Here is a 15,742-nt window from a genome sequence, read left to right on the forward strand (position 1 = left end):
GAGAAAGCAAGCCACCAGGTCCAGGACTCAAACCATGGTCGGCCATGTGGGAGTGTCCAGCGCCTTAACCACCATGCCACCTGCTGGTCCCAAGTACTATACTATCTCTTAAAACCTTTTTTTAAAATTCTAAATTCCAAAACACACCGACTCTAAGGATCTTTGTATAGGATTACGGACATGCAGTAGCAAAGATAGAAGAGGGAGCAACATGAAAGCACAAGCAGAAAAGGTGATGGGCCTTAACATAGGAAGATTAAGGGGTAAGGACAATGTAAAGAAATGGCCTAGCCAAAAATTAGCAGGAAAAATCCTAATTTTACCCTCAAAATACCCTGGACCTACACACTAGCATTCAATAAATGAAAATGATATAGGAATTCACATAAGAAAAAGTAATGTACATACTTAGTAAAGAAAATTTTAACAGAATTTAACAAATCAAGACTCCTCAACAAGTCCATGTCCCTAACAATGTTCCATATTTTAATTAACAAAAAATCAGTAGCCCCTATTCACATGTAGCAAAGATGTAACAAGCAAATGCTAGGAAACAAATTACTATATAAAAGAGAAAAGTAAGAAAATATGTAAAGATTCAACAAAAATTCAAGTGCCTTACTTTTCTAATTCTTCAGGATCAAATTTCCACCATGTTTCAGGTTCATGAAACTCTACTCTGTATCCTTTTCCTATGGCCTATACAAAGGAAAGGAAAAAAAAAACAAAAACCCAGAGAATACTTCTTAAAGTAAAAAGAAAATAGATGGATAAAAAATTCTTTCAGACAATACTTCTAAGTACTTCTAAGTTTGCTCAACTAAAAAAAAAAATACTTCACAAAACAGTAATGCTTGTAAAAATTTTAAGAATATTTAACTAGAATACAATTACCATTCTCAAGTCCACACAAAATTAGTATCTTTAACTAGATTCCAATTACCATTCTCAAGTCCACACAAAATTAACAAAATATATTTTCATAAGCACCATTTCCAGTTTTTTAAAAACTAATAAGCAAATGAACAAATCTCTTTAGAAAACAAGCACAATTATTAGCAAAGATCACAGTTACCAAAATTTTAGCATATTGAATTAAAAAAAAATGAAAAGAACAAAAAATGAAAACTCTCTCATATTTCATATTTACCATTTCCACATATGGTTTCATTTCCCAAGCTTGTGTATTAGTGTTGTCTATTATAACTGGAGATCTCCCCTGATTGATAGCTTGTTTGGCTGAAACAAAATTAAGATTAAAGAACAAAAACATATTAGATTAAAATACACAAAAAATAAAACTTAAGTATTCACTATTAAAAACATAACATCTCTGTATTTAAAACCAAACTGTACAATCTTAAGTCAGTACCCTGAAAGAAAAGGGGAAAAAAAAAAAAAAAAAAAAAGAATAAAAGGACTCCAGTAGATTAAAGTGAATTTAGATACATAACCTCTTACCAGATGTATACTCTAAACTAGATGCTAGTTTTGACAAACTGGCCATAGAGACATTTTGGGGGAATTTGGTTGAACTTACAGCAAATGAAGCTTTCATTCTAGAGCTAATTTACATTTATGAAAAATATAGGAGAGGGGAACCAGCAGTTAGCATAATGGCTATGTAGCTGGACTCCCACGTAGTCGACCGCGGTTCACGTCCCGGACCCGGTGGCTTAAAACTCACGCCGGGTGCGTGTGCATGCGTGCCCAAGATCCCGAGAGGAGAATGGAGAGGGGATTGCGGCGTGACCATCCCCCCTGGGGGGTGATTTCTCGCTTTCTGTCTGGCGAGCGCACGCGCCCTATAGTGAAAATCTCTCAAAAAAAAAAAATATATATAGGAGATAAAAGAACAAGATAGATCTGAATATGAACTGAGAATGAGAAAAGGTAAAAACTTATTGCCATGAAAAGATGGAGATTGTTAAATGAAAACAGCAAGTTACAAGATGACAATTAAGTATGATCTTATTTAGGTCAAAATATGGAGCTGGGAGGACCAGCAGCTGGCATAATGGTTACATCACTGGACTTCCACATGGCCAATCATGGTTTGAGTCCCAGACATGGAGGATGGAAACTCATACCAGGTGCATGTCCAAGATCACAAGAGCAGAATGGAAGAAAAGGGATCATGAGGTGGCTATATCCCCAGAGGGTGATTTCTCACTTTCTGTCTTTCCACCAAGCACACATGCTCTACAGCAAAAATCTCTCTTTAAAAAGAGAGAGAGAGAGCTGGGGATATTTACTAAAAGTGTTCATCTGTAGGCGGTGGGAATATTTGCATTTACATTCTTCTGTATTTTCTAATTTTCTACAACGACCATAAATTATGCTTCTGAAATCAGAAAGGCTTATATAAAAAATTTAAAAGTTAATGGATTTATCAGGACCAGCAGCTGGTGTAATGGCTATGTTGTTGGACTCCCATGTAATCGACCATGGTTCGAGTCCTGGACCCAGTGGCTTAAACTCATGCCGGGCGCAGCTTAAACTCATGCCGGGCGCACGTGTGTGCGTGTGCATGCCCAAGATCCTGAGAGGAGAATGGAGAAGAAGAGATTGCAGTGCGGCAATCCCCCCTGGGGGGTGATTTTTTGCTTCCTGTCTCTGTCTTTCTGGCAAGCACATGCACCCTATAGCAAAAACCTCAAAAAAAAAAAAAAGTTAATAGATTTATCATTATTATAATATAAAGCAAAACTTTATATACCAAGTAGCTAAATATTACTATTCAACTGACTATGGATAATTGTCAAGACTATGATTCTCAAAGTGGGAACTGAGGTAAAATGGAACTTTTCTAAACTACATCTCCCTATCCCAGTGCCATCTCTTCCCCATAAGAATCACTGTCACAATGAGCCACGGTTAATGATGGCAATGTTTATCATTAAGTGTACCAGACATGAAAAATAATCAAGAATCCCTGAAAAAATTTAAAAGGCTGAGGTAAAATGCAAGGGTATGGAAGTCTTCTTGGGATTCAGAATTCAAATCACTGGGGTCAGCAGGTGGCATGGTAGGTAAGGTGCTGGACTCCCACACGAACAACCACAGTTCAAGTGCCAGACCCAGTGGCTTGAAAATCACACTGGGCACATGTGCATGTGCCAAGATCCCAGGAAGAGACTGGAGGAGAAGGGATTGTGGCATGGCCATTCCCCTTGAGGGGGATTTCTCACTTTTCCTCTCACCATCTCTCTTTAGCAAGCGCACATGCCCGATAGCAAAAAACAAAACAATAATAATAATAAAAAAAATACAAAAAGATTTCAAACCAGTTAGTTCAACATAATAGAAACATTTATACAGATATCTAGAAAAGACAGAATTACAAAGGTTAGTTAAGAAGTAATGAGTATGGTGGAATATATATTTGGGAGATGTCTCTAAATACAAAAAGAAACTTGGAATTTGGATCATAAATAGGTGTTATCTACCAATGCTACCAAGCAAGGTACTGACACCAAGTTGCTATTATCTCCCACTGCTTTATCTCCGATCATAAATAGTGATCAAATTTTCCAGTAAAAGACAAACACCAGCACAAAGTAACATGCTGCTCAAGGACTGCCTAGATCTCTCATTGTGACTATGGGTTGAAGGTCCTGCCCAGTCTGCCTTAAACACACAGGGCATGTGCAAGTGCCCAAGTTCCAAAGAGCTGAAGGACTGAAACAAGGAGACAACAGGGAGGCCACAATCCTACAAAGGATGCTCATCTTCCTTTCTCTCTCCCTATCACATGTACATGAATAAATGAAAGAAAAAAAGTCCCACACAAAAATTTTCTCAGTCCATCAACGGTATACTCGCTCTGCCCATTGTCTTCATTTATTCCATTTACCACATAATCTTGTTCGCCTTTAACTTCAGGCCAGTAACTCCAAACACTTTTGGAATTGCAATACCATCATTATTTATTTGGGCAGTAATGTTCTATTTCATTAAAAAAATGAAAACTATTTTTTTTAAATAATCACTATTTTTTCAATTTTATTTACTTATTCATTCATTTATTTAAACTTTGACCAGAGAGAGAAAGTGAGAAAGCAAGTCACCAAGTCCGGCTCGAACCATGGTCAGCCATATAGGAGAGTCTAGCGCCTTAACCACCATGCCACCTGCTGGCCCCTGAAAATTAAATATTCTTGAGATCTTTATGCCACCCCTCTAATATATGTGGAGAAATCATAGTGTCGTAAAACTATAATAAGACTCTTACAATCATATTTATTTGACACTGAAACATTCCTGTGAAACCATGGACTGTAACAAAATGAAAACTTTGTACTCAAAAATATCCTCACTGAAATTTCTTACTCTAAAAATTGACAATCAGGAGGCTGGCAGGTAGTGTAGTAGTTAAGGGCACTTAACTCCCACATGGCTGATCACAGTACAAGTCTTGGACTTAGCAGCTTGTTTTCTTGCTTTCTCTCTCTTTTCCCCTCTCTCTCTGGCCAAATTGGAAAATAACAATAATAATAAATAAAGCTAAATGAAAAATATTAATTGACAATTAGAAAGAAAAGCATTTATACTGTTCTTCCTGTATATATTGTAATTTAGGGCAACCCTAGTTTGTACCTTGGTACTTTTAGTCTGAGGGGAAGTTCTTTATTACAGAAGAATTCTAGCTACTACACATGGATGGAATAATAGACTTAAAACAAAAAGAAAAACTCCACTTTGTAACTCTTAAAAACTGATTCAGGAAACAATCCACTATTAAAAAAAAAAAAAACAGATAAAAGATTGATAGGAAACTTGATCATGGAAGAAGGAGGTTATCCTTCTGAAGCTACAGATCAATCTTATCAGGCCAAGAGTGGAGCAATCAAACATCAACTTGTCCCCCTCAAAAAAGAAAAAAATAGGTTGAACCTAATCAAGCTTCCATCTAGAAATAACAACCCTTTATAGAAAACACAGAAGAGGAACAAGTTAAATAGTTACCATCAAGAAGTAAACAGACAACTATAAAATATTGAACATGGATAAATGATCTATCTATGATAGTTCCTGTAAAAACTTATGATATGAGAGGGACCAGCAGTTAGCGTAATGGCTATGGCGCTGGACTCCCACGTAGTCGACCGCGGTTCGCGTCCCAGACCCGGTGGCTTAAAACTCATGCCAGGCGCGTGTGTGTGCATGCCCAAGATCCTGAGAGGAGAATGGAGGAGAAGGGATTGTGGCGTGGCCATCCCCCTTGGGGGGTGATTTCTCGCTTTCTGTCTCTGTCTCTCTCTGTCTGTCTGGCGAGCGCACGCGCCCTGTAGCGAAAACCTCTCTCTAAAAAAAAAAAAAAACAAACAAACAAACTTATGATATGAGAGAAAAGAGTAGATACTGCTATGAATTAACATAGTTAAAAAAGACATAAAACTAAATGTATTTGAAGGGATTGTTTGGATTCGAACAAAGCAATTATGAAAAGGTATCTAAGACGTAGAGGAATTTCAATTATAGACTAGGTTACTTGATGCACAGGAACAGTGCATCACACAGCTTTTAAATGTGTAATAGCACTGCAGTTTAAAAAAAACGTGATTAAGAAGGTTAATTTGATGGGCCAGCCAGGTGGAGTGGTGATTAAGGTGGCTGGATCCCCATATGGCTAACAAGTTTGAGTCCTGAACCTAGCAACTTGAAAAACACACTGCCCTGCCCAAAATCCCAAGAGAAGAATAGAGAAGGAATTATAGCATGTATCCTTTCCTAGGGGGTGCTTTCTCATGAACAACCCCCTCCTTTCCCATCTTTCTCAACCAAGCACACGTACCCTATCACAAACTTGCGGGGGTGTGGGGTTAATTAGAAATTTCTAAAGCGTAATGTTTTTAAGTTCTTTTAAAATACTTCAACAGGGGCCAGCAGGTAGCATAGTGGTTAAGAGCGCTGGATTCCCACATGGATGACTGTGGTTTGAGTCCAGGACCTGGCAGCTTGCTTTCTCACTTTCCATCTCACTCTCTCACTCTGTCCCTCTCTGGTCAAATTAAATACATACATACATACATACATACATACATAAAGTTAGATACAATAATTCTTTAAAAAATTTTTTTTCAGCAAATTAAAAGGTGGGGTGTTAAAAACATAAAGCATAGATAAAGCTCCTACATGAAAATCTTTAACCAGGGCCAGGTGGCAGCATAGTGGTTAAGGTGCTGGACTCCCACATGGCCGGACAGTTCTAATCCTGGACCTCATGGCTTGAAAATCATGCTGGTGCATGTACATGCATGAGTGTGTGCCTAAAATCCTAGAAGGAGAATGGAGGAGAAGGAATTATGATGTCGTCACACACCTCTTTCGGGATGGTTACTCACTCTTCCTCTCACTATCTACCTCTGGAGAGTGGCATGTGCCCTATGGTAAAAACCTTAAAAAAAAAAAAAAACTTGATAACCATAACCTTGGATGATAAATGTATGAGATTCATTATACTCTCTCTAATCTAGATTTATAATTTTTCATAATTAAAGCCACTTATTTAATCATCAATGTATTCACCTTTTAAAAAATAACTTACATTATAATCATTTACTTAGATAATTCTAGATCAATAGTTTTCAGTTCTGATTGCACATTACAATCATCTGGGGAACTTTAAAGAGAAAAAAAAAAAAAAAAAACCAATGAAGCAGTGCTTAGGTCCCATTCCAGATCAATTCTAGATCAAACTAGAATCTCTGAGTCTGAAGCCCAGGCATATGTTTTTTTTTAAAGGCCCCCAAGTGATTCAAATGTGTTGCCAGGGCTCAGAATCACTGTTTGTGATCAAAATAAATTGGTCCATGTCCTCTATAAAATGTATTAAAGCCTTAGTTAGACATTAGCATTATTCCAAGGGAAATAACTTTTGGGAATACATAACAATAATATCAGAATTCTCTGAGTTTATTTATGTGGTACAAAATAAAGTCTAGTAAAACATCCCATATTTCTACTTCACTAGCTTATACTAGTACACTAGTTACCATTTACAAAATGTTTTTACTAAATTCTCATATCTGCACAACAATCTTTTTTTTTTTTTTTTGGAGAGGTTTTTGATATAGGGCGCGTGCACTCGTCAGAAAGAAAGAGACATAGAGACAGAAAGCAAGAAATCCCCCAGGGGGGATGGTCACGCCACAATCCCTTCTCCTCCATTCTCCTCTTGGGATCTAGGGCACGCACGCACACACGCCTGGCGTGAGTTTTAAGCCACCGGGTCCGGGACACGAACCACGGTCGACTACGTGGGAGTCCAGCGACATAGCCATTACGCTAACTGCTGGTTCCCTGCACAACAATCTTGATCAGGCAAGGCAAGTATAATTATCACTACCTCTAATAGACATTGGGTCTTAAAGATATTTGAGTGACTTGCTAAAGTCATTCAGCTGATAAAAAGTCTGTGTTGAGAATAAAACTTATGTCTTCTAACTCCTACTCAAATATTCTACCACAGGAGAGTTGGCCCAAAACAAACCTCTGTTCTGGTTCCAGTCATGAGCATCACCAAGTTGATTAACATTATACCTGTACCCATCTTGATGGCGAAAATAGTCATCAGTGCTGAACACAATGCCATCACGACTCTGACCAAGCAGAATTCTGTTGACAAAAGAAATGATAAAGGTCCATTTATAAAATCTACAACCATCAGAAATAAATCACAGGAAAGGTTAGTAAATTAATTTCTGGTACTTACCTGTAAGCATACTACAAACAATAACAAAAGAGCTAAACAACCTTAAAAAGCTTTCAAATTTCAAGAATTACTTAAAACTTAATTACAGTTAGTATAAAAAACTTTCACAGGCAGCAGTTGTATTTGCAACTTTTCAAAACACTCTTCAACAAACTTTAAAATTGTATAGACAATTATGCACACTTTAACTTAAGTATATTTGTATTTGGTATCTAAAATTACTTCAATTTACAATAAGTAACCTAAAAAGCAAGTAACCCTAAGCAATTTAGGAAAAAACACACTAGACCCAAGATAGCTTTAATAAACTCATTTCCACTGAAGCACGAACATGTATAGACGTTCAAGTGAGTCAAAATAGCTTGAGGCTTCCAGCTATGAAAGAAGTTGTGATCTTCCAAAATTCAATCAAACTTTAAGTTTTGAAAAAGAAATTAAATCACTAACTGAAATAATTAAATGAAAAACTCTCAAATCAAGTCAGTGGTCAATAATCAAGCTGTTTTAAAAGTATGATGTCACCTTAAATTTTCAAGCAGTATGATTAACAAGTATTCAGAGTGTTTGAGAATTCTCATAACTCAGTAACTCATGAAAAAGATTGGGGACATGCTGAGAAAGGGGTAATGCAATAAAATAATGATTGGGAGTCAATAACAACAAAAAGTATTTTGTTTCTCTCCTCTCCCTCAATCATTAGGTAATTAGATAACATTCTGTAATTTTGGGGGGTGGTAGATGAAAGGTAAAAGAAAGGATTGACAGTAAAAGAACATTGTCCTGAATGATTCAAGAATACTTCCTATTAAAAAGCAGGATTATGGGGACCAGCAGTTAGCGTAATGGCTATGTCGCTGGACTCCCATGTAGCTGACCACGGTTCACGCCCCGGACCCAGTGGCTTAAAACTCACGCTGGGCGTGTGTGCGTGCATGCCCAAGATCCCGAGAGGAGAATGGAGGAGAAGGGATTGCAGCGTGGCCATCCCCCCAGGGGGTGATTTCTCGCTTTCTGTCTCTCTAGCGAGCACACGCACCCTATAGTAAAAACCTCTCCAAAAAAAAAAAAAAAAAAGTTAAAAAGCAGGATTATATCTATAAAGATGACAAACATGGACCAGTCAGCCGGTGGCTTGGGTGATTCCACACGGCGATTTAGCCAAGTCCTGGACCTGGTATTTCCCAGGCACATGTACATGAGTGCCCCAAATCACAAAAGGTAAGGATTGAGGCATGACCATCCCTATAGGAGGTGCTTTCTCATTTTCCCTGTCTCCCTCCGGCCAGCAAGTACACATACCCTCTGGCAAATTAACAAAGAAAAAGTTGGGGGGGAGGGGAAAGAAAGACGACAAGCATGTTATCTTTCCTTCCTTCAGCATCCCTCAGTAAAATTATATGTTTTTTTGAATAAAATTTCATGCATCAAGACAATTTTTAAATGTGTATTTCCACTTAGAGATTATAGTTCAAGTTACTTCAAGTAAGTCAAACGAAAATTAATAGTTTGGGTTGTTTACTTCTTTGGGGTACTGAAGTTATTCTTCTTAAGCAGCCTTGATTTTTCAAAATACATCCATAGAGCACATATGGCATTTTATTTGCTTATAGAGATAATCTAGAATACAGAAATGTCATGATATTGCAAGTTATACTAAAGCTTCAATAACCAAAAAAAGATATTTTAATCATAATCAATAACATGACATTAAATTATACTCAAAAGTGTCAGACATTCAGATATCATCTTTGTGAATGGAAGGTCTTCAGTCTCCGGCCAACAAGGAACTGAGGACCTCAATGCAATATATTGGATTGTTGGAAAAGTCATGACGTACTTTTCTGTTTTTCTATGCAAAAAATGTGGCATGACTTTTTAGGCGACCCAATAGTTCACAAGAAACTAAGTCCTATTAAGAACTTTGTGAGAGCTTTCAGAAAGCAAGACTCTCCTCAAATCAAGGCTTCAGACCAAAACACCGCCCTAATCAATACCTTGATCAGAGCATTATTAGAGCCCTTAAACCAGAGGTACCCATCTAACCATACTCAAGATTCCTGATCTACAGAAAATGTGAAACTAAATCTTTGAGTAATCTGATACATGGCCATGAATAACTGATGTGATCTGTAACTTCCTACTTAGTAAGGAATAGGTGAACCTTGTTCCCAGAAAAGGTCTACAAAAGAGTTCATTTTCATAGTTTATTTTTAAAATTCCTAAGAACTACATGTGTTTTTGGGTTTTTTTTAGTTTATTACTCTTATGAGAGAGGTCATGCACATGAATAAGGGTGGAGGTGTGCCCATGACAGGGTCTTGTCATATTGCAATCCCCTTCTCCCAGTCCTCTAGCCAGCTAGGATCTTCTTGTACACGTGTCGAGGTACATTTCAAGTCCAAACCCATGAGACTTCTGGCACTGGAGAGTAGCAGCTATCACCTGTGCCTCTGAGATTGGGCTAATTTTCTTTAATATACCACATGCAAATAAAAGTGGGTTCCCCCCCCAAAAAAATTATATAAAACTGACACTTCTCATGAACTCTTACCTACGTCTTTACTGAGTGCACTAATACACCACGTATATTTAAAAACAGAAATGAATTAAAAGACAAAAACAAAAAAACCTGAACAGACACTTCTCTTTAATCCTTTACCTACTTATTTACTAGTTCTTTTTCTATACTACCAAGATTGAAACACCTTTTCTGGAGCACTTTCTGGAGCACTTCACTCTCTAAACACTCCTTGAATTACAAACAAAGAGACCTACTGAAATCTCCTCTAAAAGGGAGAGCAAAAAAAAAAAAAAAAATCTCCATCTCTCTTTACATTGGTTTGTACAGCTGCTATCAATTATTGCACACTTGGTGACTTAAAACAGCATGAACTTATGTTGTTATAGTTCTGAAGGTCCATAGTCCAAAATGAGAGTCACGAGGCTAAAAACAAGATGTAGGATACTTTTATTCCTTCTACTAAATCTGTTTCCTTGCCTTTTCCAGCTTTTTTTCTCTTCTCACTAACGGGCACATGAGCTTGCCAAGAGTGACAGAAAAGAAGTGAAAACATTCCCCACCCCTTAAGGGAAATGGTCACACTGCAATCCCTTCTCCCCCATCTCTCCTTCCTGGATTTTGGATTTTAGGGACCCACGCACAGTGTCCAGTGTTTTTTAAGCCACCGGGCTGGGAATTGAACAGCACAGTCAGCTATGTGGTATCTTGCTGCATTCCTTATTCACCAGGCTACATCTTTTTCAGCTTTTAAACATTAGCTTCATACCCTGATGGCTCTTCTGCCATCTTCAAAGCCAGCCCTGTAGCATCTCCACTCCTCTCTGACGTTGGCTTGTCCTTACATCTTTTTCTGACTGATCCTCCTATCTTCTGCTTACTAAAACATTGGGCCCACCCAGAAAATACAGGATAATCTCCATCTCAATAATTTTTAATTAATCACATGTGCACAATACCTTTCAGCACATAAATATGCCCAGGTTTTAGGAATTAGGGCATGGACATCAGTAGGGGGCTCATTATTCATTATTTAAGTATCAACAATAGTTTTTATTGTTTGTTTGTTTGACAGGTTGTTATAGGGCACGTGCACTTGCCAGAAAGGCAGAGAGAGAGAGAGAGAGAGAAAGAAATCAGCCCCCCCCCCCCCAGAAAGATGGCCATGCCACAATCCCTTCTCCTCCATTCTCCTCTCAGGATCTTAGGCACACACGCACACATGCCCGGCGTGAGTTTAAGCCACTGGGTCTGGGACTTGAACTGTGGTCGACTACGTGGGAGTCCAGCAACATAGCCATTACACCAACTGCTGGTCCCATCAACAATAGTTTTTAAAAGTAGACAATAAACTATGTTCTCAAGTTCTCTCACTTCTGTTTTTTCTTTTTGAAAGAATTATTTTATTTTACTTTACTTATTTGTTTGATTTTGACCAGAGAGGGACAGAGTAAAAGAGAATGAGAATGAGGAGAGAGAGAGACATTAAGTGAAGAAAGTAAGCCACCAGGTCCAGGACTGAAAATGAGGTCAGCCATGTGGGAGTCCAGCACCCTTAAACCACCACGCCACCTGCCAGCCCCATGTTCTCTTACTTCTGACACCTTGGATATAAGATCTCAAGTTTGCCTACCACCTTAAATTATAAAAAAAACAAAAACAACTATATTTCCTTTTGGATTACTTTTAGTTTTAATTATTCATACATCTAGAAGTTATTTGTGAGTAATGTAAAGTAGAACTTTAAACATTTTCTTCCAGACTGATCATCTAATATCCTATTACCATTTACTGAACCTTTTTTTCTTACTGAATGCGATTTCCATGGAAATGCCATTTCATCATATACTAAATTCTTTTACATGTAGGTTTCTGGATCCTCAAATATAGTTTGCTCTCTGCCAATTATCACAAAGTTTTAATTATATTAGTTTTCTTTTTTTTTTTGAGAGAGATTTTTTTCTATAGGGTAGGTGAGCTTGCCAGAGATACAGAGAGAGACAGAGAGACAGAGAGTATAAAATCCCCCCCCCCCCCAGGGAGGGTGGCCACACTGCATTTCTTCTCCTCCATTCTCCTCTCAGGATTTTGGGCACATGTACAAATGTGTTCGGTGTGAGTTTTAGCCACCAGGTTCAGGACTCAAACCACGGTCGACTATGTGGGAGTCCAGCAATGTAAGCATTATGCTATCCACTGGTCCCTTAATTATAACATTTTTAAAATATATTTTCAGGGCCAGGAGGTAGCATGGTGGTTAAGGTCCTGGACTCCCACACAACTTGCTTTCCCCCCCTTATCCCTAGTGAGTTCATATGCCCTATAGCAAATTATACAACAACAACAACAATAATAGAATGAATAATTCTTAAAAAAACACACACATATATATCTAGTTGTTGTAAACCTCTTCAAATTGTCCTTGTTACATTCATAAGCCAAAGGAACTTAAGAATGGCTTATCAAAATCCACACACAAATGTCTTTGGGGTTTTGGTCAGTTTCAATAAATTTATAATTCAAACAGAAGGCTAATGAAAAGCTATTAGATGATGAAATGGGGATTTTAACATCTCTGTATTGACTGATATGCATGGTATTCCTTCTGGAAAAAAGAAATGTAATACACTGTAAAGTTATATGTAATATAAACAAGATTATGATGATAATAAATAAATAAAATAATTCAAACAGAAGGCAAAGTGACTTCTTTACTTTATTTGGTTGTACTACTCATAAATATGCAATGGCCAAAACTTACATCCTGTCTTTTTCAGAATCATCAGCAAATTCATTGTCTTGGACACTTACGATATTAGAGGCAGCATGGTTTTAATTGTGGAGTTAGTCCTGAACTTTAAAAGTTCTAGTTCTGGCACTTACAAGATGTGTGACATGGGATTAATTTATGGAACCATTTTGTATCTTCATCTATAAAATAAGAAATTAAGACCTACCTGTTCTGAGAATACTGCCTCTGCATTATAGGCAGTCAACAAATTACAATAGTATCCCTTTCTCTACACTGAGGTACATTCCATATCTTCTAGGGGATGCCTGAAACTGCAGATAGTATTGAACCCTATAGATACTGTTTTTCCCTATACATGTATACATACATACTTATGATAAGAGTTAAACATATTTAGGCATAGCGAGAGATTAACAATATCTAATAATAAAATAGAACAACTGTAATAATACACTGAAATAAATGTTGTGTGAATATAAATTATTTGGAATTTTCCACTTAATGTTTCTGGACTGCAATTGATTTCAGCTAACTAAAACCACAAAAAGTGAAACTGAGAGTAAGGGACGACTACTGTTTAGCTATTTTTATCATAATGGGCATTGGACAAACTGCTAATTAGAAAAATGCCAAGTTTGGGTCTCTGCTTACAATCCAGATGAGTGGACTTGAAGAATATCCAATGTAATGATGACTGTAACATGCCCTGAAACACTGAAGTCCAGTGTGTGATCACATGAATGACTTAAGCTACAATCTGAGCATAGTTACCTTGATCAAGTGCTCATATTCTAAAGTGGTCTTGCTAGTTAAGAAAAAGGCTACTCTTCAAGGTGGCTACAAGAAATTATTACAAGTGCTGGGGACCAGCAGTTAGCGTAACGGCTATATCGCTGGACTCCCACGTAGTCGACCGCGGTTTGCGTCCTGGACCTGGTGACTTAAAACTCACACCGGGCGCGTGTGCGTGCATGCCCAAGATCCCAAGAGGAGAATGGAGAAGGGATTGCGGCGTGACCATCCCCCCTGGGGTGGTGATTTCTCGCTTTCTGTCTCTATGTCTCTGTCTGTCTGGCCAGCGCACGCGCCCTATAGCGAAAACCTCTCCAAAAAAAAAAAAAAAGAAAAGAAATTATTACAAGTGCTTCAATTAGTTCTTATCTCTGATCAACTCTAGACATTTTGCCAATAGTAAAGTCAGCGACTTCTTTCTGAAAATATACTCTTTGGTGAAATCAATTAAAGTTCAAGAATTGTAGATTACCTAACATATTTTGAATCTCCCTGCCTCCTTGCATGAATAGGGTATAAGAATCTGATAAAATCTGTAACCTACATTGCTAGGAAAAACATCCAAGGCTTGAGTCGTAAATGGTCCTTGTGTCCAAACCACAGGGTCAGAGAATTCTATTTGACTGATGTTAACTACACTGGAAACAAAATTCTATCTCTAGATTATTGCTGAATTCTGCTTCAAATGCACCTTTCATCAGTGTTGTCAGGAATCCAGCCTGGTGGCACATTATGTAGTGTACTGGACTGCAGAGATGGAAGCCATATGCTGCCTCATTGGCCTGCATGCCCAGGATTCTGAGGAAATGGAGGGCTGGGGGAAGGGGCCAGGTGTGAAGAGACAGTGTCAAGCATGCTCCCCTGACCCATTCCCTTTCCTTGCCCCTCCAGTGAGCACACACCACTCTCTAGCAAGATTTTCTTTAAATACAGAAAAAGGTAATTTAATGAGCTCACAAAGTTAGCATCAAATAAAGGTCAGACCCTGGGACATGCAGTCAGACCCACCAGCAGCATGCCTAGATGAAAATGGCAAGTATACAATGAGCTTAAAAAGGTGAGGGTCTTTTATACTAATAAAATAGATACAATACACATCATGAATTCTTAAAAATAATTTTTGGGGACCAGTAGGTGGTGTAATGATTGCATCACTGGACTCACATGTAGTCTACCACAGTTTGAGTCCCAGACCGGGTCACTTAAAACTCATGCCAGGCACATCTGCCCAAGATCCAGAATGGGGAAGGGATTGCCACATGGCCATTTCCCTAGAGGGTGATTTCTCACTTTCTCTCTGGTGAGCACACATACCCTATAGCAAACATCTCTCTCTCTAAAAAAAATAATTTTTTAAAAAGTATTCTGAGGTTGCCTAAAAGGACAAAGAGTTAGCACTTTATCATACCCATTAAGGTTATATGAAGTATTACTCACTAGTTTGTTAATATTTAAATTCTTCCACCTGTGTTAGAATTTAATCTAAACCTTACTTTCATAAAATCCTGACTTATGGGATAACTACTATCTTTCATCCATTAATATTCAAATTGGCCTAAACTACTTATCAATGAATAAAGATAATGGTGGGGCTGGACCTGTACTAGCTGGATTCTAAGAACTGGATTCCAAATGGCGGAGTGTGGTTCAAACCCTGGCTTTGGCTGCTTGAAAAACTTGCCATATGTGGTGAACAAGGCTGGAACGACAGGCCATGGCATACAGCCTGTATGTGGCCACCGCCCTGGCAGTGAGGGCGGACACCATGGGGACGCTGTACACAGGACCAACTCTGCAGTCAATGTGTAAATTCACAGAGAAACATGAATGGAAAACAACAGAAAATGGTACTGGAAAAGTGGGAAACAGTTTTGCACAGGAAACTTTGGGAGATGTTGTTTATTGTAGTGTGACTGAAGTTAGGCAAAACTGAACAAACAAGATGAGTTCAATGCTTTGTAAA

The 15,742-nt window shown here is 38.1% G+C and overlaps 1 protein-coding gene across 2 annotated transcripts in view; it reads right to left on the bottom strand.

Moving 5' to 3' along the window:
- LOC102492345 (NEDD4 binding protein 2 like 2) overlaps positions 1-15,742 on the bottom strand; it is a 113,446-nt gene that overhangs the window by 89,870 nt on the left and 7,834 nt on the right. Inside the window, exons 2-4 of one of the 2 annotated variants that reach the window (XM_006158442.3) lie at positions 7,546-7,620; positions 1,151-1,239; positions 623-699 (exon numbers count right to left, since the gene is read on the bottom strand). In XM_006158442.3, coding sequence (XP_006158504.1) covers positions 623-699; positions 1,151-1,239; positions 7,546-7,597 — 218 coding nt within the window. In that variant the 5' untranslated portion in view covers positions 7,598-7,620. Of the gene's footprint in view, positions 1-622; positions 700-1,150; positions 1,240-7,495; positions 7,621-15,742 lie in introns of both variants that reach the window. The other variant, XM_006158444.3, reaches the window with a different exon arrangement.

Source organism: Tupaia chinensis, unplaced genomic scaffold (assembly GCF_000334495.1).
Source record: "Tupaia chinensis unplaced genomic scaffold, TupChi_1.0 Scaffold000597_1, whole genome shotgun sequence".
NCBI lineage: Eukaryota > Metazoa > Chordata > Mammalia > Scandentia > Tupaiidae > Tupaia > Tupaia belangeri.